The sequence below is a fragment of the Chelonia mydas genome, chromosome 1, assembly GCF_015237465.2.
Source record: "Chelonia mydas isolate rCheMyd1 chromosome 1, rCheMyd1.pri.v2, whole genome shotgun sequence".
NCBI lineage: Eukaryota > Metazoa > Chordata > Testudines > Cheloniidae > Chelonia > Chelonia mydas.
The window spans coordinates 47,787,740-47,812,940 of NC_057849.1; the positions used below are offsets into that span (position 1 = coordinate 47,787,740).

Here is a 25,201-nt window from a genome sequence, read left to right on the forward strand (position 1 = left end):
AATATTGGCACTGAAGTATGAAGCATAAACTTTAATATTCACATGCCAGTTATGTTTTATTTGTACTTTCAGATTCCACTTCATCCTGTCATAGACAGTTTGGTACATGATGTTATTAACTTGGCTTTCAAGCACTTTAAATATAAAGAAGGGTAAGGCTCTTTCCCACAAAAAACACAAAAAGAATTGCTTGCTGAATTGTTTAATAAAATTGTACTAGTTAAAGCAGTGTGCTTTCTCAACCATCTGATTATTTCTTGCTAGGTACCTTGGTCCTAACACTGGAAATATGCACATTGTTGCAGACCTGTATGCAGAAGTAATAGGTGTGCTAGCGCAAGCTAAGTAAGTATACTTAAATACACTGCCTACTGGAAATTTGAGAGATTTTAATTTTATCATTCTGGAAACATGGATATTTTGATATTCTTTATTTTATAGTTTAAAGAAACTGTAAATCATTTCACCTGAGCACTCTGTTCTCCAAAATGTTTCATCGCACGGGAGCCTATGGAATCACAGAAGGTGCAGACTGGGCTTCTGCATCCAGTCAAGTAATTCTAGCTACATTCAACCAGACTACAACAGCTTTAGTTTTCATCACAGATGCTATCTGTGGAAAGCCTAAGGGGATGGAGAGACCTAATTTGAATGAATCTTTCTACTATGTGCCATTCTTTCCCTAACTTGGCAAAGCTAAAAATGACCCATACCCAGTCACGGAAACTTTTTTTAAAATGTTTTAAATGTTCACTTTTAAATGTTCACAGCCTAAAGGGATGGAGAGACCTAATTTGAATGAGTCTTTCTACTATGTGCCATTCTTTCCCTAACTTGGCAAAGCTAAAAATGACCCATACCCAGTCATGGAAACATTTTTTAAATGTTCACAATTATTGCAGTTTAGAACTAAATTTAAGTGGTGCATTTTTTGGAGATTATATTAACGTCATAAAGATAATTTTGGGACCTGCTGCTATTTTGTCAAAAAATGGTCAAAGTTATTTTTAGGTTGAAATGAACATGAATGAAGCAAAATATTGGTTAGTTTAATAACCTTAAAGTTGCAAGTGTTTTTTTCTCTTTTTCCATTCCCTTTTTTAACATATTCTTTTTTTATATTGCTAGTTCTTTTATTTATCTTTTGTTTCTGTCCTTTTTTTATATTGTTCTTTGTTAATATACATTGTTATTAATTATATTAGAGTCAGGGAACTGTTTGTGGAAGCAGGCCCCACACTTAGTGTTTGCAGGACTGGGCTTTAAGTCATGACAAAAACAACAGAAAGAAATGATAACTCACAGAGACGTTGTGTGGGAGGTTAAAGAAAGTAAGCTCATGTGATTGCTGAACACAGTAATAGCGATGTATATGTCACTTTAGCGCCCTTGTGGCCAAGATGGAGTTTGTTCTGCAGGCAGCTCTGAGCAACGGAAGGCACGCGCAGGTATGCAGCAGGAAAAATGCCTTCCACCCCAGGGGCACCTGTTCCAAACCCCCCAGAGTGAACACACCCACCCACAGCAAAAGTACAATGAATATAAGAAAGGGAAATATTTATTTCCAGAGGGATGAGAAGAGAAAAACAACAAGGGGAAATATAGGGGGAGCGGTAAAACAGGGTTGCATCCAAACCAAGGCCCCACCGGCCCAGTGGTAGCACAGTCGGAAAGGGCAGACACCGAGCAATGTGCCTGCACACAGAGTTCAGGACTCCTGAGCAAAGTTCCAGTCCAGTGGTGAGTCTTGGGTGCTCCTGGTCGTCTTCGGCGCCAGTGAACTTTCCCCAACAAACCCTTCCGGTGCCCTCTTCTGCCGCTCTCTGCAAAGCCACACAGAGTGACCACCTCCCCACTTAACTAGCTAGTAGCCTCCCTCCTTATTCCCAGTGCAGAGTCACAAGCCCCAGTACTCACAGCCCCGTGCAGCTCTGGGCACCAGAGATACTGGGTCCAGCTCCAGCCTGTCCTTCTCGGGCGATACCTCCCTGGCACAGTGCTTCTCCTGGCTCCTGTCCTGGGGTGTCCCCAGTCAGCAGCTCTGTCCTTCCCAGGCTTCAGGCAGGTTCTCTGCTGCTTCACTTTTTGAGGGCCTACAGGCTGCAGCCCTTCGCCCTCTCTCTGGAGCTCCAGAGCCACACCCTGGAGTTTTCCCTCCTTTCTCTCACTGCTTCCCCTCCCTCCTTAGGAAAAAGATTTAAAGGGGCCATATTCTCTAAACCCCAAAGGGGTTACACATAGAAGGTTACATAGTTTTGTTTTAAAAAGATACACAGGACTGCTGTATACCAGTCTCCTCAAAGAAGTCGGTTTCTTTCCCCTGTGCCTCCTCATTCTTTCCCCTATCTAATTTCTGTGTTTAGTCTCTTCCCCACCTCTGTCTCTTTCACCTGTTTTCCTCCCTGAGTTTTCCTCTCCACAGCTTTTAATTTATGGTTCCAGTCCTGAATTCTGTTTAATAGTAAACAGAGCCATAAGCTGTTACTAGCACAATAATCAAAAAGAAGCACCTATCCTGCTTTTTTTAATTACATTTTTACCTCTTATTTTATTCATGGGATAATTGTGAACAGATCAAGATTTTTTTAAGTTTTTCAAAATTATTCAATGGATTTTTTTAGAAGTTTCATATACTCAATGGCTTGCTACATGAAGTAACAAAATCCAAAATTAAAACTGTATTGCTTGCTTATGCTAGGTTGCATAAGTCTCATGGTATTGTTTCTTATCACTGATTTCCTGGTGTGAATGCTCAGAGAAAATAAATTCTGAAGCCCACTTTCTACAAATATTCAAGCCCACAAGCTTAAAATTTGCTATTGGTAAGCATCCATACTAGTAAAACTTGATTGCATGAATATTTAAAGAAAGCAAACAGAAAAGGGGCATGGGCACTACAAAGTACATTTGTTTAATAATTTAATATAATATTCATAGAAATATTTTTGCAATTCTCACCCATCTCTATTCACCAGTAAGACATCCATCGGGAACTTTACATTTCATTTGTTAGTTATTGAGCCAGGATTCCTGAATGATTACTGAATTACAAGGAAAACAGATGACATGAGAGTACATATGTAGTAATTTGGTATCATTGGTGGATAAGTCATTGAACTGTACCAAGTGATCATGTGTAAATAAGAGGAGTTTTTGTGGAAACACAATAAGGCCTCGATCTTGCAGCTTCTTGTGCCCGGGCATACTGCCGCACTTTTATGGAGTCCTATGGAAATCAGTTGGCATCTCCACATTCGTAAAAGTTCACTGACACAAAAAAGTTGCAGAATCATTTTCTCATTTATAGGGTTTGTGATCTGAGTTTCCATAACATTTTAATTAATCTCATTACTATAGGCCTGATCCTGAAAATACCTGCACATATATTTGATTGTACACATATTGATAGTCCCATTGACTTCTTTGAGACTGCTCATAAAACTACCCTTATGACTAAACTACTCATATGAGTACTCACATTATCCAATGTTTGCAAGTCAGGGCCTATATTAAGGAGTGTATTTTCAGCCTGGTTTTTACCATTTTAGCTGCATTAACATTGGTGGCGTTAATGTGTTTTAAATAATTGTTTAAAAGATTCTACCTACATTATTATCGATATTCAATTTTTTAAAATGTTCATTCTGCGGTGGTAAATTGAAAATAGATGAAAAAGTGTTATGTCTGAACAACAGATTTGAGGGAATTACTATATCGTATATCTCTTGTTTACTATGCGAAATCATTCTAGGTTTAATCTCAAATAGAAAGTGTGACAGGGTCAGGCCAGATGGCTATAGGAGAGTAATAGAAGGCAGATATATTAGCCCCAGGCTAAGTAGGTCCCTTTTCCCTGGGTAAGGTAACAGGGAAGGCTCCAGAACAATCAGGAACCTTCTGGAGACAATTAAGACAGGCTTATTAAAACACCTGCAGCCAATCAAGAAGCTGCTAGAATTAATTAAGGCAGGCTAATCAGGGTACCTGGGTTTTAAAAAGGAGCTCACTTCAGTTTGTGGTGTGCGTGTGAGGAGCTGGGAGCAAGAGGCACTAGGAGCTGAGAGTGAGAATGTGGACAGTTGGAGGACTGAGGTGTACAAGCATTATCAGACACCAGGAGGAAGGTCCTATGGTGAGGATAAAGAAGGTGTTGGGAGGAGGCCATGGGGAAGTAGCCCAGGGAGTTGTATTTGTCACACTGCTGTTCCAGGAGGCACTCTAGACAGCTGCATTCCACAGGACCCTGGGCTGGAACCCAGAGTAGAGGGCGGGCCTGGGTTCCCCCCGAATCCTCCCAACTCCTGGTCAGACACAGGAGGAGTCGACCTAGACTGTGGGTTCAGAAAAACGGCCAAGCTGAGGGCTGCCATGAAGCTCCAAGGCGAGCAAATCCACCAATAAGCACAAGACCCACCAAGGTAGAGCAGGAACTTTGTCACAAAAGTTAGAGTGGATGAGCTACCAACATGGAATTAAAAATTGTAACCTTTATCATAGCAGATTTCTGTTCCATGCCTTTGGATGACAATGAATGATTGAAATGTCCTTGGGCACAGTACACTGTAAAGTTGAAAAAAGAAAAGGAGTACTTGTGGCACCTAGAGGCTAACAAATGTATTTGAGCATAAGCTTTGGCCGTTTTTATATATATAATTAATATTATATAATATATATATATATATATATATATATATATATATATATATATATATATATATATATATATAATATATCTCTTTTATTGTTTCTCTTCTAGGTACCTTACAATACATGTCAAATCTTACTACCAGTCTATTGTTTTGTAACTAACCAGTGTGATTTCATAGATTTCCTGCTGTGAAGAAGAAATTCATGGCAGAATTAAAAGAGCTGCGGCATAAAGAGCAAAGCCCATACGTGGTTCAAAGCATTATCAGTCTAATAATGGGGATGAAATTCTTTCGCATTAAGATGTATCCCGTGGAGGACTTTGAAGCCTCTCTTCAGTTTATGCAGGTAACATTCTTTGATGTAGACCCCACTTGGCCTGTCTTAAACAGTTTAACTTGCCAAATTATATCATGCTGTAAAAGGCGGGGGAAATCATATTAGAATATGAAAAAAAATCCTCATTTGTTGGTCCTTAATGCGCAAAGGACACGATTCCTAAAAGATTAGCTTACATGTGGGTATCTTTATTCTTTTTCCCTGTGGGCATTTTTTGTGACAGATGGACACATTGGCAGTCACCATTCATTTTTGTTAAAATCCTATTAAAAATACATGCTTTTTTACTGGCCTGTGTATGGAGACTAGCTGAGTGAAGATTTCTCATAGATAAAAATCAATATACCCTATGGTCATGTTAGGTGTCCTAAAGTAAGTATTTGAAATATTAATACAAATATATTTTTTATTTTCTATAAAACCTAAATAGCAACTGCATAAGTATTATTTTGGCAAAATGCTTTATATCATATTTAGCAACATAGAAACTCTCTCTTTTTCCTCTTCTCTTTAGAGCAGCACACCCAAAGTCCATATTGGTTATGTTTCCATGTGTGCAGCCATATTCATGAATGCCTACATATTGTCATATAAGTTATACGGAGGTGTCATGTTGCACGATTTTGTGTGTGTGAAATGTACATTGGTGATATGAATAAATGGTAGTGTTTTCTGATAGTACAGTGCTATTGGGGCCCATTCTTGCTACCTTTGAAGGCAATGGCAAAATTCCCATTTAATGGAAGCAGGACTCGAATCTATCTAGATTTTTGAACTGTAGTCATCACCATACTATGTGTGTGCCAAACTCACCATCACACACAGAATATAAATGTATTATAATAGGTGCTAAAAGTATGTATTAAAATCAGACATACTTGATGTGTTTTATAATACAGCTTGCACTTTACACATATATTTACAGTAGAATAATTATAAACTATGGGCTATATTGTAAATTGGTTTACACGCCCATGCAAGGGAGGAAAAGATAGTAAGAACCGTCCTTGTATACTATATAGGCTGTGTGCTAACTAAGGCAGGGAGACACACTGTCCCCGGTACCCTTTTATGTGGCTATGGAAAAAGTGGTCTGATAATTGCAGAATTCTCAGGATGGGGTGAATTTATAAAGGGCCTTCACCAACTCATTGGATGTGCTGATGACCTGGCTATTGTAGAAGATAGAAGGAAAACCCTTATAAAGCCTATATTTTATATGGATGAGAGACCTGGCTTCTTGCTAAAAAGGAAGAAAGGCAGCTAACTACCTTCAAAAATAAAGTCTTGATATGAGTTTTGGGGGTAGTAAGGGAGAATGATGTATAGAACAGATTCTAATAGGGAACTGTCTATGAAGAACCAAAACTATAGTAAATATAGTGAAATCTCAACAACTCCAGTGGGCAGGGCATGTATTTAGGACAGAAGACAGACCAGCTAAACTGTTCTTGGAGGGACATCCATGTGGTGTCGAACCATTGAAGAAGATGGAGGGATAATGTTGATCAAGACCTGAGAGCTCTTAATGTGAATTATCATCAATGGGGAAAAAATGATCTTCACGGAAGGGATGGAGGCAAATCATGAGGGTGGCTAGGGACCTGTATGGTCTCTAGAGCCAGGGAGGAGGAGGAGTATCTGTCTAGATCTTGGGCCAAGATATGCAGGAGTAACTGGAGCTAGGTGCCTGTTTACTCCATTTCCAGAGCAGTTGAGGAGAGAGGAGTGTGGAATGGGCACATCCTTGGCTCCTTCCCCTCTACTCACTGCCAATACAGCTTTGGGGATGGGAGTAGTAATTTATTGCAGGTATAGCCCCATTATAAATTACCACCCTCCACAGTGAATCGCTCCATTCTGAACCACAATTCATGCCCTCAGAATTACTGTAGGTGTGTCCTTGAAACATAATCTAACCCAAAATATTTAGGGCAGGATTGTCCCTTGGTCCATGCGCCCATTTGGTGGAGTAAAGAGGCAAAAGGTGATTCCATATTCCCCTCTGTGGGCTATGTGCCAGATGGATCCAAATGCAGGGCTGTTACTACTGGTCCCACACAGATGGCTAGGCAGGGATGGGGATTGTGGGAAGCCTTGCATTTGGCCCCCCAGTTAACTAGCCTGCACAAGCTAAAGCAAATGGAGAGTCATGGACAGAGCCACAATTCCCGCCTGATCTGTTCCTGGTGCTATGCACTGCCTCATGCTCAGGGCAGATTGTGAATGCGGAACCTAAACCTTAATTGATGTATAAAATGTTCTTTGCAGTATAAGAAACAAAAGCTATCACGTGCTTTTAGCAAACACTGAAATGTCTTTATTCCACCTGATGTGTAATTTTTTTTCTTCTCTTTAATTGTCTGCCAGGAATGTGCACATTATTTCCTTGAAGTGAAGGACAAAGATATCAAGCATGCATTAGCAGGACTGTTCGTTGAAATTCTTGTCCCTGTAGCTGCTGTGAGTTTTATTTATTTGTTTATTTATTTGCATGACTTTTTTCATGTTAGATTCGAAAGTCAACGTACGAAAAACAGTGTTAACATGAAATCTCTTTTCAGGCTGTTAAAAATGAAGTGAATGTCCCCTGTCTGAGGAACTTTGTTGAAAGCCTGTATGACACAACACTCGAGCTTTCTTCTCGAAAGAAGCACTCACTGGTAAGTAATCCTGAGAAGCTGAAGCTAAAATTCTTTGTCAGAAGTCTCTCTAGGCAAGATTCTCAAAGGGCTTGCAGAATTGTTGCAAAACCATTCATCTGCACTGGCTCAACGTACAATTAATTGCTATTTCAAAAGTATATGCTGTATCCAATCTATTTTAGTCTGAATCCTCTAGGTGTTTTCAGATCCTGCAAATTATTATTATAAAATGGTCAACACCTGTTGTGTCTGACCATTAGCACCATTAGCATTAGAGGAAAAACTTAACAGACAGTGCATTGCCTGTCCAGTGAGAACTAATGGGACAAGTGGGAACAGCTCTTTCAAAGTGGTTAAGTAATGTTTTGCAGGAACAAACCAATATATGACAGCCTTTTAAAATGGCAGTGCCTTTTTACACAGCATGTCGGCTAAGAAGCTCTCTATGTCATATTTTCTTGAGAGATTTACAGTGGCATAAAAGTGTATTGTTGGGAGCGATAGCTGAAGTGGATTAAATGGAGCACTGAGTCAGGTTGACACTGGCTGCCTTAAGCATTCTATCTTTCCAACTGGGTCAGTGCACCTCAGCACTGAGGCGTCTTTTAATCCATTTTGAAGTCTTTGGGCTTTTAAGAAAAGAAAGTTATTTTCATTGGTCCTTTCTTATTTTATGTAAAATTCAAAAGGACCTCCCTATCCCCCACTATCTCTCTGAGAGTTGGGAAGTGATGCTATCAGATTTCATTGATGGACTCGTACAGGCACACTTGTGACTGCTGCTGTCATTACTCCAGCCAGTTCCAGAAGGGAGTCAAAATACTTCTTTCTGGGTGAAATTCTGCCTCCATTGAAGTCAGTGGTAGTTTTGCCATTGGCTACAATGGAGCCAGGATTTCTCCCTTTAGGCACATATGTAGCCAACCCTGTTGGCGGATGCAGACACACTGATAACACTTTGTTGAAACTACAGCAAACTAAGGATCCAATTCTTCAATCATAGAATCATAGAATATCAGGGTTGGAAGGGACTTCAGGAGGTCATCTAGTCCAACCCCCTGCTCAAAGCAGAACCAATCCCCAACTAAATCATCCCAGCCAGGGCTTTGTCAAGCCTGACCTTAAAAACCTCAAAGGAAGGAGATTCCACCACCTCCCTAGGTAACTCATTCCAATGCTTCATCAACCACCTAGTGAAAAAGTTTTTCCTAATATCCAATCTAAACCTCCCCCACTGCAACTTGAGACCATTACTCCTTGTTCTGTCATCTGCTACCACTGAGAACAGTCTAGATCCATCCTCTTTGGAACCCCCATTCGGGTGGTTGAAAGCAGCTATCAAATCCCACCTCATTCTTCTCTTCTGCAGACTAAACAATCCCAGTTCTCTCAGCCTCTCCTCATAAGTCATGTGTTCCAGTCCCCTAATCATTTTTGTTGCCCTCCGCTGGACGCTTTCCAATTTTTCCACATCCTTCTTGTGGTGTGGGGCCCAAAACTGGACACAGTACTCCAGATGAGGCCTCACCAATGTCGAATAGAGGGGAATGATCACGTCCCTCAATCTGCTGGCAATGCCCCTACTTATACATCCCAAAATGTCATTGGCCTTCTTGGCAACAAGGGCACACTGTTGACTCATATCCAGCTTCTCGTCCACTGTAACCCCTAGGTCCTTTTCTGCAGAACTGCTGCCGAGCCATTCGGTCCCTAGTCTGTAGCGGTGCATGGGATTCTTCCTTCCTAAGTGCAGGACTCTGCACTTGTCCTTGTTGAACCTCATCAGATTTCTCTTGGCCCAATCCTCTAAGTTGTCTAGGTCCCTCTGTATCCTATCCCTACCCTCCCGTGTATCTACCACTCCTCCCATTTTAGTGTCATCTGCAAACTTGCTGAGGGTGCAATCCACACCATCCTCCAGATCGTTAATGAAGATATTGAACAAAACTGGCCCCAGGACTGACCTTTGGGGCACTCCGCTTGATACCGGCTGCCACCTAGACACGGAGCCATTGATCACTACCCATTGAGCCCGACGATCTAGCCAGCTTTCTGTCCACCTTATAGTCCATTCATCCAGTCCATACTTCTTTAACTTGCTGGCAAGAATACTGTGGGAGACCGTATCAAAAGCTTTGCTAAAGTCAAGGAATAACACGTCCACTGCTTTCCCCTCATCCACAGAGCCAGTTATCTCGTCATAGAAGGCAATTAGATTAGTCAGGCATGACTTACCCTTGGTGAATCCATGCTGACTGTTCCTGATCACTTTCCTCTCCTCTAAGTGCTTCAGAATTGATTCCTTGAGGACCTGCTCCATGATTTTTCCAGGGACTGAGGTGACGCTGACTGGCCTGTAGTTCCCCGGATCCTCCTTCCCTTTTTTAAAGATGGGCACTACATTAGCCTTTTTCCAGTCATCCGAGAGCTCCCCCGATCGCCATGAGTTTTCAAAGATAATGGCCAATGGCTCTGCAATCACATCCGCCAACTCCTTCAGCACTCTCGGATGCAGCGCATCCAGCCCCATGGACTTGTGCTCATCCAGCTTTTCTAAATAGTCCTGAACCACTTCTTTCTCCACAGAGGGCTGGTCACCTCCTCCCCATGCTGTGCTGCCCAGTGCAGTAGTCTGGGAGCTGACCTTGTTCGTGAAGACAGAGGCAAAAAAAATCATTGAGTACATTAGTTTTTTCCACATCCTCTGTCACTAGGTTGCCTCCCTCATTCAGTAAGGGGCCCACACTTTCCTTGACTTTCTTCTTGTTGCTAACATACCTGAAGAAACCCTTCTTGTTACTCTTAACATCTCTTGCTAGCTGCAACTCCAAGTGTGATTTGGCCTTCCTGATTTCACTTCTGCATGCGTGACCAATATTTTTATACTCCTCCCTGGTCATTTGTCCAATCTTCCACTTCTTGTAAGCTTCTTTTTTGTGTTTAAGATCAGCAAGGATTTCACTGTTAAGCCTGCCATATTTACTATTCTTTCTCCACATCGGGATGGTTTGTCCCTGTAACCTCAATAAGGATTCTTTAAAGTACAGCCAGCTCTCCTGGACTCCTTTCACCCTCATATTATTCTCCCAGGGGATCCTGCCCATCAGTTCCCTGAGGGAGTCAAAGTCTGCTTTTCTGAAGTCCAGGGTCCGTATTCTGCTGCTCTCCTTTCTTCCTTGTGTCAGGATCCTGAACTCGACCATCTCATGATCACTGCCTCCCTCCAATCCTTATGCTGAGTAGAACTTTCCTAAACAAATAACCTCATTGCAGATAATGGAGCTACTCACTAGAGTAAATGCTACTCAATTTGAGTAAGGGATAGAGTTGGGGCCTTTCTGTGTGATTGCTTACATACAGATACCACATAATGAAAAGTAATGAAATAGAATAGACTCCTGGGCACTGTTCCCTCTAAGCTGTGGCTGTGTGCGCACGCACACAGATCCTAAACCCCGCGCACACGACGAAACACTGTGCTCACAAAATTTTGCACAGAAGCACAACAATTTGCACAGAAGAATTTTTTTGCGCACACAGCCTGTCAAAAATTAGAGGGAACATTGCTCCAGGGATGATCTATTAGAAAAGCAAACATTGCAAAGAAGAAAAGAATGGTAAGCAGCTAGCAGTGAAAGCAGTAGCTGCAGATATTTCCAAGGGAAGGGCTATTGGCCTTCTTTAAACAAGAATACAAACTACTTTAAATTTTAGGGGATGAGCTTTTGCCATGAGAATTATGTTTTGGGGATTATTAGTCATTGTTCAGTCAATATGCATGTAACCTATCTTGTCCTGTAGGCAGGGCCCTCCCTAGGGGGGGTGTGGGGCCCGGGACATAGGCGCCAAGTTTCTAATCTGCTGGGGGTGCTCCCCCAGGCCCCACCCCCACCCTGCTTCTTCCCACACCTGCTCCACCCCCTCCCTGCCTCTTCCCTGCCCAGTTCCACTGCCACCTATGAGCACACTGCGCCCTCGCTCCCCTCTCCCCCAGCACCTCCTGATGCCGCAAAACATCTGATCTGTGGCAGGTGGTAGGCACTGTGAGGGAGGGGAGGTGCTGATTGGCGGGGCTCGCCAGCAGGCAGGAGGCACTGGGCGGAGGGGGAGGTTTTGGTGGGGGCTCCTCCTCACAACCCCCACCCGCCTGCCCGCCTGCTGCTAGCCACTCGCCTCCCCGTTTGCCTCCTCAGCCCTCCCACCTCATCTCCCTACTTGCCTCCTCATGATTTTATTGAAGCGCAGGGGCCCCCAGAGCACGGGGCCTGGGGCGGTCGCCCCAATTCGCTGTACCCAAGGGACGGCTCTGCCTGTAGGGGCTGTTCATCTGCCACATACATGATATTTATCAGTCTGTGAGGAAGCCTTTTGTGAGGAAGCTTTAATTCTCCTCTGGGTACTACATTTCTGTGTGTTTTGATGTAGAACGCTAAAAAGTTATACGTATTTGGTCTTATGTGTCAGTGAACTTGGAGTTAAACTAGCTCAGGGGCAGGCAAACTTTTTGGCCTGAGGGCCACATCGGGTTTCAGAAATTGTATGGAGGGTCGGTTAGGGGAGGCTGTGCCTCCGCAAACAGCCAGGCACGGCCCAGGCCCCGCCCCCTATCCGACCCCCACTGCTTCTTTCCCCCTGATGGCCCCCCTGGGACTCCTGCCCCATCCAACCCCCTGTTCCCTGACAGCCCCCCGGGACCCCTGCCCCTAACTGCCCCCCGTCACCCCATCCAACCCCCCCCCTTCCTGACTGCCCTCCCAGGACCCCTGCCCCATCCAACCACCCCTTCTCCCTGCTCCCTGACCACCCCCAGAACCCCCGCCCCTGACTGCCCCCCACCGCCCCATCCAACCCCCCCTCTCATTCCTGACTGCCCCCTCCCCCCCGAACCACTGCCCTATCCAACTACCCCGTCTCCCTGCTCCCTGACCACCCCTGGAACCCCCGCCCCGACTGCCCCCCACCACCCCATCCAACCCCCCTCTCCTTCCTGACTGCCACCCCTCCCAGGACCCCTGCCCCATGCAACCACCCCTCCTCCCTGACCGCACCCGGAACCCCTGCCCCCATTCAACCCCCCTGTTCCCCGCCCTCTGACTGCCCTGACCCCTATCCACACCCCAGGCCCCAACCACCCCCAAACTCCCCTGCCCTCTATCCAACTCCCTCCCCCCCACTCCCTGCCCCCTTACCGCACTGCCTGGAGCACCGGTGGCTGGTGGCGCTACAACCGCGCTGCCCAGAGCACCAGGACAGGCAGCTGTGCCACCCGGCTGGAGCCAGCCATGCCACCGTACAGCACAGAGCACTGGGTCAGGCCACGGCTCTGCAGCTGCGCTGCCCCAGGTGCTTGCAGCCCCACTGCCTAGAGCGTTGTGCCGGCGGCGCAGTGAGCTGAGGCTGCGGGGGAGGGAGGACAGTGGGGGAGGGGCCGGGGGTAGCTTCCCTGGGCCAGGACCTCAGGGGCCGGGCAGAACGGTCCCACGGGCCGTAGTTTGCCCACCTTTGAACTAGCTACAGACAATGTGTGCCCTACGTTGAGAGAAACAGGATTTGGATTTTACAGTGAGGTTTACATTTAGGGGAAAGCCTGAGGCTGAAATTTTAGGGTTAGTTTTAAGACTCAATTGTGTTTATGGTGCAGAAAGCTGCCTCCTCTTTGGTCATTGTTTTTTAAAGGCCTGACCTGGCTGCATTTAAATAAGAACTGACCCAGAGGAGGAGCTTGGAACAGCAAGGTCACTGTCAAAATCAAGATTTATTCCTGACTTATAGCCTTATCTTTTAGCTTATCTGTAGCAATGCAAATGTCAAACATTGGTCAGAACAGATCTGGGAAAAGAACACCGCACACAGTGTTTGATTTTTCTATCCTTTGTCTTGCCTGTTTTTACACTCTGAGCAACTACCCTCCAGAAGGCTTATGTTTTGACCGTAATTTAAACCATGTGCCCCTGGGATCTGACAGGTCTTCAAATAAATGACCATGGATTCTGAGGGGAGTTAGGTCTCCTGTAAACAACAAACAATGGCCTATGGGGATTCTAATGCTGAGTATGGTACGCAAAGCAATTCCTCAGCTACTACATTTTTCAGTTAACTGACACAGAAATTAGCCCTGTGCTGCTGCAAAATTTTGGCTCATTTTTAGGATTTATGAACAGTGATATAGTTAGGCATTTGATTGTTTTTGGTGCAAATGTAATTCTACATTTGTACAGAGTAAATCATACAAATGCATAACAGCTTTAGAGATACATTCCTTTTAAATTATGTTATTGAACAATGTGTTTATGTTGGCTGGTGTATATAGCATAACACAGGGGCTCTAGGACTCTAAATGTACAATGGTTCTAGTGTTAAATTAGTTTGATGTTTTGTTGACATACAAATAATCCTGTATCATCTTTCTTTCTATTTAGGCTTTGTATCCTTTGGTAACATGCCTGCTTTGTGTCAGTCAGAAGCAATTCTTTTTAAACAGATGGCATATTTTCCTCAACAACTGCCTATCCAATCTCAAAGTTAGTATCTTATTTTCTTATTTAATACTTTGCTAGCTCACTGTACGTAGCCTGGGTCATCTTTAGTTTTACGTGATTTAGCTTTTTGATAATAGCTGAATCTATCAGTAATTTTATTTCATAGCAATGCTTTTATAATTTAACAATACAGATTTGTCAATGAAAAAAATATTCCTATGCCTAGTTTGAATTTCTCATATCTTTGTTAATGGAGAGTGGCTTGAACCAAACAACCCAAATATTGCATATGCATGTGAGGACAGACTAAATTGTTGGTAAAAGTTAGCCAGGAATGGAGTGGAAGAAGAAAATTGCCAAATGTTATTTTTGAACCTTTTATTTCATTCATTCTTAAACTGGAGCACTTGCTGCTAGCCTGAGGATAGCTGGCTGGTCACATGGTACTGATTCTCCTTTTTTCAATCTGAAAGTCTCATTAAAGAAACTAAAACTAAATTAAAATGTTTGTGGTACTCCTGTTTCTGTCCACCTAAACAACTGATGTTCTTCCCCAGGACTGATACATGGTTTACTAATTATTACCACAGCCATTTTCATCCAGTCTTTAAGGAACTAAGAAATACTAAAAAAATCACCTGATGTGAATGTATGGTATGTGCTTTTGTAAGAAGATGCTTTTTCTCTGGTGTGCGCACCCTGTGATGCTATTCGGTGTACAGTAAAATTAAGATATTTTGTTGAATAGTGAAGGAAATTAAGAGATGTGAAACCTACATAATCACTTATTGATTTAAAGAAGGAGAGGAAAGATGGTCTTGTAGTTAGGACTTGTTCCAAAGCCTATTACATTCAGTGGGAGTCTTTCCACTGACTTCAAAGTGCTCTGATCAGGCTTTTAGTCTCTCTCTGCCTCAATACTATTGCCTGTAAATACCTTACCTTACAAGTCTTGTGAGGGCAAATTCATTCATGTATGTGAGATGCTCAGATATTAAGACTGTGGATGCTATACTAGAATCTAGGCAGATAGATAAAAGTTAAAGCGTCTACAATAAGCATTCCGACTCTTTTTGAGAATGAACTTTGCTGTTTAATACTTGTGCTGTAGTATGTTTGATCTTAAAACACTTCATTTCTGGGTGATAATTCCATATGTACACAAAATAGTATGTAGAGGTAACTTCTGAACAATGAAATTGAGATATGTTGCGTATTTGGAGACTTTCTAAGCATTGTGAAGATGTTTCTGCAGTATGCTGAACTATCCTCTCAATAGGTTGCGAAAATCCATGGCTTGTCCAGCAAAAGAGACTATTGATGCAGTTTGCTGAATTGGGACAAGCATTTATGTTATGTAACTGTAAACATTTCCTAACAAGTGAGGAATGTAATCTGTGGGGTAGTTTCCAAAAGGAAGTGGCAGTCCTATTGCTTTGGATCATTTTAAAGTTGTACTGGACAAAGTGATAGAGAATATTTAATAAGGAACTATCGTCCTTCGGTTAGACAAGGGAGGTTAGGCAAAGTGACCTAATAGATCTTTTCCATATCTAGTTTCTGTTGTTTCATTAATATTTCACATACTGTTTTGCTGACTGAGCTTCCTGTTTTTTTTTAACTAATTGCAGTATTGCTTTGATGTCAAATGGTAGTTTTGAAATGCAGTAGTTAATAATGAAATAAAAAATAATTTGTTATTTAAGTGTTAATTTGATACAAATTTTTATATTCAATTGTATATTAACTTTAGTTTTTAAAAAGTGATGTGGCTCAACAGCACTGCCATTAATTTTTGTGACTTGCTTTTATAGAATTTATGAAATTCGGCTGTAGTTATTTAGTTTAGTGTGTTTAAATCATTCTGACATATTTGTAAATGTTTTAAATGTCTTTATTTAGTGACTGTGGCTTGAGTAATGTTAAAATTAAATATGTTGTTCATGCTAATACATGAAGCTCTGCATTAGCAAAGCTATCCTTTCATGCTCACTTATACTGTACGTTAACTTGAAAAGCTGCTTGGTCAAACTTCAGACCAATGTCATTCAGGCACATAAATCAGCAGAAGAGGGAGGGAGTTAGGTGGGACAATGAAAGCATTTCTGTGTTCTAAACAGTAAGATAAGGTGGTTTTTAGAAAGTTGTCTGTAGGCTTTACTTTATACTTTATACCACCTTAAACTTATCTCAGCTAATCAATTTTTGGATGGTTAGCAAGCATTCCAGAAACAAAGGTTTTTATGTGGGTTTTTTTGTGGGGCCTTTTTAAAACCTAATACATAGGCATAGTTTGGGAGGACATGGGGGGGGGAGGGGGCATTGCTCCCCAAACTGCAAGCCCTGGGCAAGTGTGGAATTTGCTTCCCCCCCTCCCCAACCCTGCTCAGCCCCGTTGGCCTGGCTGGAGCAACTTCCTGAACTACGCCTGTGATCTCATATGATGGATATTATTATTTGCTTTGCATAGATATGTACTTTACAGTATTACAGACTTATCCCAACCTGCCAGAATAAAATCCCATCTGCTCCTCAGCAAACTCCCATTGACTTCTGTATAGCCAAGACATCACCCTGGGAGAAATAGATACAGTATGTGATTGTAAGGAAACTTGGGCACTTTCAGACCAGAGGGATAAAAGTTCCGGAGTCAAAGGCCATCACTGAGAATAACCTGTTATAAGCCAGGGACTATAAGTAACACTCAGGCATCCCAGATGACCTCATTAGCTAGGGTAGAATGAAGTTAAAGCTGAAAAGAAGAGACGAAGCAATGGAACTGCCCATGAATAAATCCCAGATGACCACTGCAAATATTTGGATGTATTAGGGCAAAATTATAGAGGAATTTCGGAGTAATACAAATTCTGCCCTTATATTAAAAGGGAGTCAAGTGGGCCTGCTGTACATGCCACTGTGATTGCAGGGCAGAATCTCTCAGGGCATGCCAAAACCATGCACCAACAGGTATCCTGTGCTGCTGTTCTAAAAAAAGCAACATGTTTCTCTGGTTAGCATGTGCTGCTAGTGGGGGTGGGGCTGGACAGATTCCATAGCTGGCATATCGCGACACCTCTGGAATGTGGTGCACCAACTAATGCAGTTACAGGTCTCCTCATAGCCATCTGGGGAGTGCTAGGTAGAGATACTTCATCTTATGGCCAGCAGCTCTGCACTGCCCTGTTGCACAAAACAAACAGTAAATTGCTGTAAGGACGTAGGTGAGAGATTCCCCTGATGGATCAGAATCTGGAAGTAGAGTAAATCCAGTGTAGCCAGCTGCATGCTTTTACTTGCTCCTCCTCCCCTCTGGCACAGGGGGAACTGTAGGACAAACTGCGGTTATTAAGGGTCTACTTGCTTAACTTTGAGAATGGTGAGCAGTACAACAGAGGTCAATAAAGCTTACTCATTTGCCTAAATGTTTTGCTGGATCAAGGCCAAAATTATGCTAGATGCTGAAAAGTGACTCTTGTCTTGTCTATACTATGAAATTAGGTCTATTTTATAGAAGTCGATTTTTAGAAACCGATTTTATACAGTCAATTGCATATGTCCACACTAAGCGCATTAAGTCAGTGGAGTGCGTCCTCACTACCGTGGTTAGCATCGATTACAGAGTGGTGCACTGTGGGTAGCTATCGCACAGTTCCCGCAGTCTCCACTGCCCACTGGAATTCTGGGTTAAGCTCCCAATGCCTGATGGGACAAAAACGTTGTCGCAGATGGTTTTGGGTACATGTCGTCAGGCCCCGCTTCGTCCCTTCCTCCATGAAAGCAACGGCAGACAATCGTTTCACGCCTTTTTTCCTGGGTTACCCATGCAGACACCATAACACGGCAAGCCTGGAGCCCGCTCAGCTCACAGTCACCGTACGTCTCCTGGGTGCTGCTGGCAGATGCGGTACTACATTGCTACATAGCAGCAGCTCCTTGCCTTCGCAGCTGACAGTGCAGTAGGACTGATAGCCGTCGTACGTCTCCTGGGTGCTCCTGGCAGACCTCGGTGAGGTCGACCAGGGGCGCCTCGACAGACATGGCTATTCTCCTCTTAGAGCACCGAATGGGAGCCAGAGACTCCAGGTCATTCTCTTCTTTAAGTTTCATCTCATGGAGATTCAGTCCTGCCTGGAATATCATGCGAGCTGGAGGCTTCTGCCTCAGGTTGCTCTCCCAGCCAGCAGCACCACGTGGTCGCACCTACCCCAGCCTATCCTTGCTCCCATGGCTCATGAAGCCTGGACAGTAGTAAGGAGCAGTTCAACTATAGGGTGAGCAAGTGCAGAATGGTGGTAGAATGTGCCTTTGGACGATTAAAAGCTTGCTGGAGCTGTTTGCTGACTAGGTCAGACCTCAGCGCAACCAACATTCCCATTGTTATTGCTGCTTGCTATGTGCTCCATAATATCTGTGAGAGTAAGGGGGGGACATTTGTGGCAGGGTGGGAGGTTGAGGCAAATCGCCTGGCATCCAATTTTGAACAGCCAGACACGAGGGCGATTAGAAGAGCACAACAAGGCGTGCTGCGCATCAGAGAGGCTTTGAAAACCAGTTTCATGACTGGCCAGGCTTCAGTGTGACAGTTGTGTGTGTTTCTCCTTGGTGCAAACCCGCCCCCTTTGTTGATTTTAATTCTCTGTAAGCCAACCACCCTCCCCCCTTCGAAATAAAGTAACTATTGTTTTGAAACCATGCATTCTTTCTTTATTAATTAAAAAAAAAAAGAGATAACGGACAAGGTAGCCCGGATGGGGTCGGGGAGGAGGGAAGGACAAGGCCACATATCTTATTGTAGCCACACTAAAAATCAAACTGTTTGAATGACAGCCTTCTGTTGCTTGGACCATCCTCCGAAGTGGAGTGGCTGGGTGCCCGGAGCCTCCTCCCCCCTCCTCCCCCTCCCCTCGCGTTCTTGGACCTCTGGGTGAGGGGGCTATGGAACATGGGGAGGAGGATAGGCGGTTATACAGTGGATGCAGCGGGGGGTCTGTGCTCTTGTTGGCTTTTCTGCAGCTCCAACAGACGCTTCATCATCTCCATTTGCTCCCCCATTAGCCTCACCATCGCGTCCTGCCTCCCCTATTCGCACTCACTTAATTCTTTCCTGGCCTCTGCCACTGAATGCCTCCATGCATTGCCCTATCAGTGTGGGAGGACTCTGTAGTTTCCGCATCGGAGTGTTGCTCTTTTAAGACTTCTGAAAGCATGCTTCACACCTCGTCCCTCTCAGATTTTGGAAGGCACTTCAGATTCTTAAACCTTGGGTCGAGTGCTGTAGCTATTTTTAGAAATCTCACATTGATGCCTTCTTTGCATTTTGTCAGATCTGCAGTGACAGTGTTCTTAAGTCAAACAACATGTGCTGAGTCATCATGAGAGACTGCTATAACATGAAATATATGGGCAGAATGCGGGTAAAACAGAGCAGGGGACATACAGTTCTCCCCCAAGGAGTTCAGTCACAAATTTTATTAATGCACTATTTTTTTTTACAAACATCATCAGCATGGAAGCATGTCCTCTGGAATGGTGGCTGAAGCATGAAGGGGCATATGAATGTTTAGCATATCTTGCATGTAAATACCTTGCAAAGCCTGCTACAAAAGTGCCATGCGAATGCCTGTTCTCATTTTCAGGTGACATTATAAATAAGAAGCAGGCAGCAGTATCTCCCATAAATGTAAACAAACTTGTTTGTCTTAGCGATTGGCTGAACAAGAAGTAGGACTGAGTGGACTTGTAGGCTCTAAAGTTTTACATTGTTCTGTTTTTGAGTGCAGTTATGGAACAAAAAAAATCTACATTTGTAAGTTACACTTTCACAATAGAGATTGCACTACAGTACTTGTATGAGGTGAATTGAAAAATACTATTTATTTTAACTATCATTTTTACAATGCAAATATTTGTAATAAAAAATATAAAGTAAGCACCGTAGCTACCCAAAGGCTAAAACAACTGACCACCACACCAGATGAAGGGGAAACAGGAGACTTTACTGGTTCAAACTTCCAAAAAAACCCAACACAGATGTTATTCTCAGCCTCAAATGTTACCCAGTCTGACTGGTCATTCTATCTAAGTTTAAATGTTGTCATTTTTAAATGTGTGCAGTATATAATACATTTATTGGATGTATGATTAATATCAGTGCATAAAAATGGAATACGATTTGTATTATCAAAAGTCTGACAGCTTAATTGAAGATGAAATTTTTGTCTAGATTTGAATAGGATTGGTTTCCATAGTGATTCTTAATTGCACTACATCTCATCTATTTTATGCTAACACAGACACTTAGGATGTCTGAAATCTTTAATAGTATTTTAAAAGATGGGTCATTTAGAAACAAGTTTTAAAAAACTTTTAAGATTAAATTCTGTACAATGATAATGTTATATGTTTTTCTGTGTGCCAGTACTATATTTGGGCATCAAGCAGCTGTGTGTTTCCACGTCTTTTTATGATGCTCAGTACCAAGGCTATAAATCTTGGCATGCACTAAGAGTGGATATGCAGCCCAAACTTCCTTTATAGGTTGTGCTCCGAGAAAAAATTAGAAGGATTTGTAGAGTTAAGACTTAACTGGCTGAAATCTACTGTTTGCTTGTGTTTTTCTTCTAGAACAAGGACCCCAAAATGGCTCGAGTTGCACTGGAGTCTCTCTACAGACTACTATGGGTTTACATGATTAGAATTAAATGTGAAAGCAATACAGCTACCCAGAGGTAAAGTTTTGCAGTTGTGATTGTAACCAGGCCCCTTTGCTGTGGATGTTTCCATTGTAGAAGTCCAGTGGCTCCACTGAGTGTCCTTGACCTAGAAGAGATTCTTCTGTCAAACGTGCACAATAAAGTATTCCCTTTTGTGACATTTAACAGTTTTTCTCCTGCTTTTTTCAATTACTATACCAAAAGCTTTTGCTTTTGGAAGAGCCAGAATATAAACAGACTCACTCTTTTCTTCTGGAAATAGTGAAAATTGAAAGAGAAGTGTGTTATTGGCAGGATTGTGGATGCTTGCAGCACAATAACAAAATAGCAATAACTCAGTCAAACTTAGAAACAAAGAAATAGAGCAAGCTACTACTGTACCTTTTAATTTGGAAAAGCCTTTCCATACCTGAGGCTTTCTAAATGAGACCAAGATTTCCAGACAGAATTTGGGATGATTAAACAAGAAGATACACCTGCCACTCATCTGCAAGGAATGGAACTGTGCTAATACTTGCTTTTTTCTTTTCTTAGTCGACTTATAACCATTGTCACAACGCTATTCCCAAAAGGGTCCCGTGGTGTGGTACCAAGGGATATGCCTCTAAACATCTTTGTGAAAATTATACAGTTCATTGCACAGGTATGGAAAAGAACTGTGTCCAAGTAATGAATAATTTATTTTCCTAATAAATTATTAATGGCAGAATAAACTCGGTATTGTGTCACTTTATTCATCCCCCACTAATGGTAGCCTTCTCTTAGGCAATGGTAAATTGTGGGTGTGGATTAGGCTAGAAATGATAGTGGAGTTGCACTGGTGTAAAACAAGGGAAAGTGGCAGGATCGGTTCCAGTAATGCAATTTTAATGCACCAGGGACTGACACACGTAATGTTATTCGGTATTAATGGGAGTTAACCACATAAATTCTGCACTCATCAGTAGAAGTCTAGTCTCCTCTGTGGCTCCAGTTCAGCAAACCATCCCCATTTAGCAAAGCACTTACATGTGTGCTTAAAATTAAGCCCTTGCTTAAGTGCTTTGCTAAATGGGGATGCACTTAAGCATATACTTAAATGCTTTGCTGAATTTTAGACGCTTTGCATCTGTGAATAGACTTTTGTTTTATAAAATAGCACATTAATACTACAATTGCTCAAGTGAAATTTAAATAATTTAAAAAAGAGACGTTCAAAGTTACTCATTTAGGTACCTAAATTAAGTGGCCAGATTTTCAAAAGTGCTCAGTACTCAGCAACTTCCATTTAGACAGTAGCTGGAATAGGAGTTGAGTTGTGCTGAAAGTCTGGAACACATTGTGGGTGCTGTGCACTTTTGAAAATATGATCCTAAATAAATTTAAATAAATCCTGATGACATCCTGCTTCAATATTTCTATTGCATTTAACAAAAGAAGCAACTTCATATGATTTGTAACAATTCTTTTTTCCATTTTAGGAACGTTTAGATTTTGCAATGAAAGAAATTATCTTTGACTTTCTTTGTGTTGGAAAACCAGCAAAAGCTTTCAGTCTGAATCCAGAGGTATGACATATATGCACACTCTTTACTGAAATATGTATTTATTGCATTATGTTCAGCTTTAATTTTGATTGCTCAGAATAATTTACATTCTTCTTCAAGTGCTTGTTCATCTCAATTCCAATCAGGTGTGCATGCGCTGCATGAATGACAGCTGGAAGATTTTTCCCCTGGCAGTATCCGTAGAGTCGGCCTGGGTGCCCCCTGGAGTTGCACCTGCATGGCGCCCAATATAGGGCCCTGCCAACCTGACCCTCCCTCCATTCCTTCTTACTGCCAGTGACGGCTAGCTGGAACTTCTCTTGCTCTTGCTTCTGCAAACGTCTCTAGCAGTGTCCCACTATCATCTGTATATAGTTAGATTCTTAGTTAGTAGTATTAGCAGTGTTAGTAGTTTCTCTAAGTTTCTGTTTTGAGGGTTCCAGCTAGGTTCCAGGGTTCCCCGTTTCGTCCCCCAACACCAGGGTATGCCTCGGTCACCGGGGTTCAAACCGTGTGAAGTCTGTGGTAAATTGATGCCAAGGAGCGACCCGCACACTTCTTGTTTGAAGTGCCTTGGCAAGAGTCACCAAAAGGACAAGTGCTGCATTTGCAGAGGGTTTCGGCTAGGGACCCTTAAGGATCGCAAGCAGAGACTTAGAATTGTCCTCCTGGAGGCAGCCCTCTGCCCACAGTCCGACCTCAAGTCATTGGAGACTGTGCCAAGTGCGTCCTCGTCTGTGCGTGGCGCCAATGGTGCACAAGCCGGCACTAAGGAAGGAGGCTAAGGACTCCCAGCACTGAAATGGTGCTGAGCATAAGACTTCTGGTAGCCGCCAGTCTTCATCCACGTGCTCCAAAAGAAAAAGAGGCAGGAGAGACGGTGCTCTCCCCCTCTTAAGCCTTAGGAGCCAGCGACTGGGAGGCCTCAGCCCATCCAGCCTAAGTTGGGCCCAGCACCTCCCAGGAGTTCGTCAACTCCTGCGCTGCCAGGGGTCCAGTCGAGTCCGACCCACTACCGTTCTCCAGACCGTCAGACCGGGATATTCAACTCCCCTCCTCTCCAAAGACTTTTGAGGTGGCACAGGACCATATTCGCCTCACAGCACTGCCTTCTCCAAGGAGGGACGAGCCACTTGTCATAACCCAGCCACCTATCCCATCTAGGGGCAAGCCGGCGATGATGTCACACCGCTCCCCATCTCCGCGATGCCACTCCCTGGTGCCGGCTGCCCACGTGGGGGGACCGCACCAATCCCCAGAGGCCCGGCACTGCTCATCAGCACCACCCAGTACCGCTCCTCCGTGGTCTTCCTTTTTCGAGACCTCGGAGTCTGAGGCAGAGTCCTATTAGATAGGTCCAGCAGCAGGAAGTCTAGATCTTGGCGACACCGCCAGCCTCCTCCAGCACCGTGGCCACCTCAGTGGCAACCACCAGCTCAGTGGCCCTTTTGGACTCCCTGGGCCTATCATCAAGCCCAGGGTCAGAGCCAGGCATCGAGATGCAGGTTGGCATTGGTCACCCCCGCGCAGCAGCTGGCACCAGAAACGATGCCGATACCTCTGCTTGCTGCTCAGGCCTCCGTGCCGATGACCATCTCGGCACCGACCTCCTTGGCACCGGCGACTGCAGCACCAGCGTTTATAGCACCCCAATGGACAAAGTGACCCTCTTGGGGCCAAGGGCAGTGACCAAGGCCATGTGCTGTGCTCTCGGCCTCCTCCTCCCCAGATGAGGCCACTGTGGGCACGTCAACGGGCCCCACCTTGGAGGATAGCAGGGTCCTGCAACAGTTGTTGTGCAGAGTGGCCCAGAACTTGGGGATCCAGGCAGAGGAGCTGGTAGAGGATACGATCCCAGGGTGGACATCCTTGCCCCCTCTGGGCCCTCACGCATTGCTCTGCCACTCATCAAAACTATAACTGAAACCACAAAACCACAAAAACTTTGTGGCAGACGTCAGCCTGTTTGCCCCCTAAAGAGAAGAGAAAAGAGAGACGCTATTTCATCCCCTCAAGGAGATATGAGCATCTCTATTCCCACCCTACACCCGATTCCTTGGTGGTGGATGCTGCAAACCAAAGGGAGTGTCTGGGGTTTCAGGGACCCTCCCCTAAAAATCGGGAGGTGAAAAAGTGGACTTGTTCGGGAGAAAAGTCTACTCAATCGGTGGTTTGCAGCTCCGCATTTCAAACCAGCAGGCCATCATTAGTAGGTATGCCTTTAATACCTGCGAGTGATGGCCAAGTTTGCCAAGCTATTGCCACCAGACACCCGCTCCTAAATTAATGCCTTGGTAGAGGAAGGCAAACTCATTTCTAGGGCCTCCTTGCAGGCGGTTCTTGATGGTGCTGACGCAGCAGCCCGAACCATGGCTACGGGGATGGCCATGAGAAGGTCCTCTTGGCTCAGTGTCTGTGGGCTTCCTTACCAAGTCCAAGAGACCATCCAAGACCTACCCTTTGAAGGTCAGGCCCTTTTCTCTGAAAAAACAGACAGGAGACTGCATAGTTTAAAAAACTTGAGGGCCACCCTCAACTCCCTAGGCATACACATCCCCACTACACAGCGCAGACACTTCAGGCTGCAGCCTCTTCAGCAGTTTTACCAACAAAACCGACAGGACGGTTCCTGGAGGAGGAATGGGGTGGCAGGAAAAGGCCGCACCCGTCCTCAGGCCACAGCTCTAGCTAACCCGAGCCACCTTCGGGCCCCAAACCAGCCTTTTGAAGGTGTGGTTGAGGATGGCACACCAGGACAAGAACTGGATCTACCCCGCAGGCAGCAGGTACAGATGTTCCCATACCTCGACGACTGGCTCATCAAGGGCCGCTCCAGATGTCAAGTGGAGGCA

General features: G+C 44.0%; 1 protein-coding gene across 13 annotated transcripts in view; it reads left to right on the forward strand.

Annotated features, from left to right (window-relative positions):
• The window catches only part of FRY (FRY microtubule binding protein), a 371,144-nt gene that overhangs the window by 188,127 nt on the left and 157,816 nt on the right, over positions 1 to 25,201 (forward strand). For all 13 annotated transcript variants that reach the window (XR_006286421.1, XM_043531626.1, XM_043531634.1 and 10 more), the window contains 9 exons: positions 73 to 152; positions 265 to 345; positions 4,827 to 4,995; positions 7,357 to 7,449; positions 7,551 to 7,649; positions 14,051 to 14,152; positions 20,735 to 20,838; positions 21,358 to 21,466; positions 22,284 to 22,370. Coding sequence is in view for 12 of the 13 variants with exons in the window: in XM_043531626.1 (XP_043387561.1) it covers positions 73 to 152; positions 265 to 345; positions 4,827 to 4,995; positions 7,357 to 7,449; positions 7,551 to 7,649; positions 14,051 to 14,152; positions 20,735 to 20,838; positions 21,358 to 21,466; positions 22,284 to 22,370 (924 nt within the window). In the remaining variant the exon portion in view is untranslated. The remainder of the gene's footprint in view (positions 1 to 72; positions 153 to 264; positions 346 to 4,826; positions 4,996 to 7,356; positions 7,450 to 7,550; positions 7,650 to 14,050; positions 14,153 to 20,734; positions 20,839 to 21,357; positions 21,467 to 22,283; positions 22,371 to 25,201) is intronic.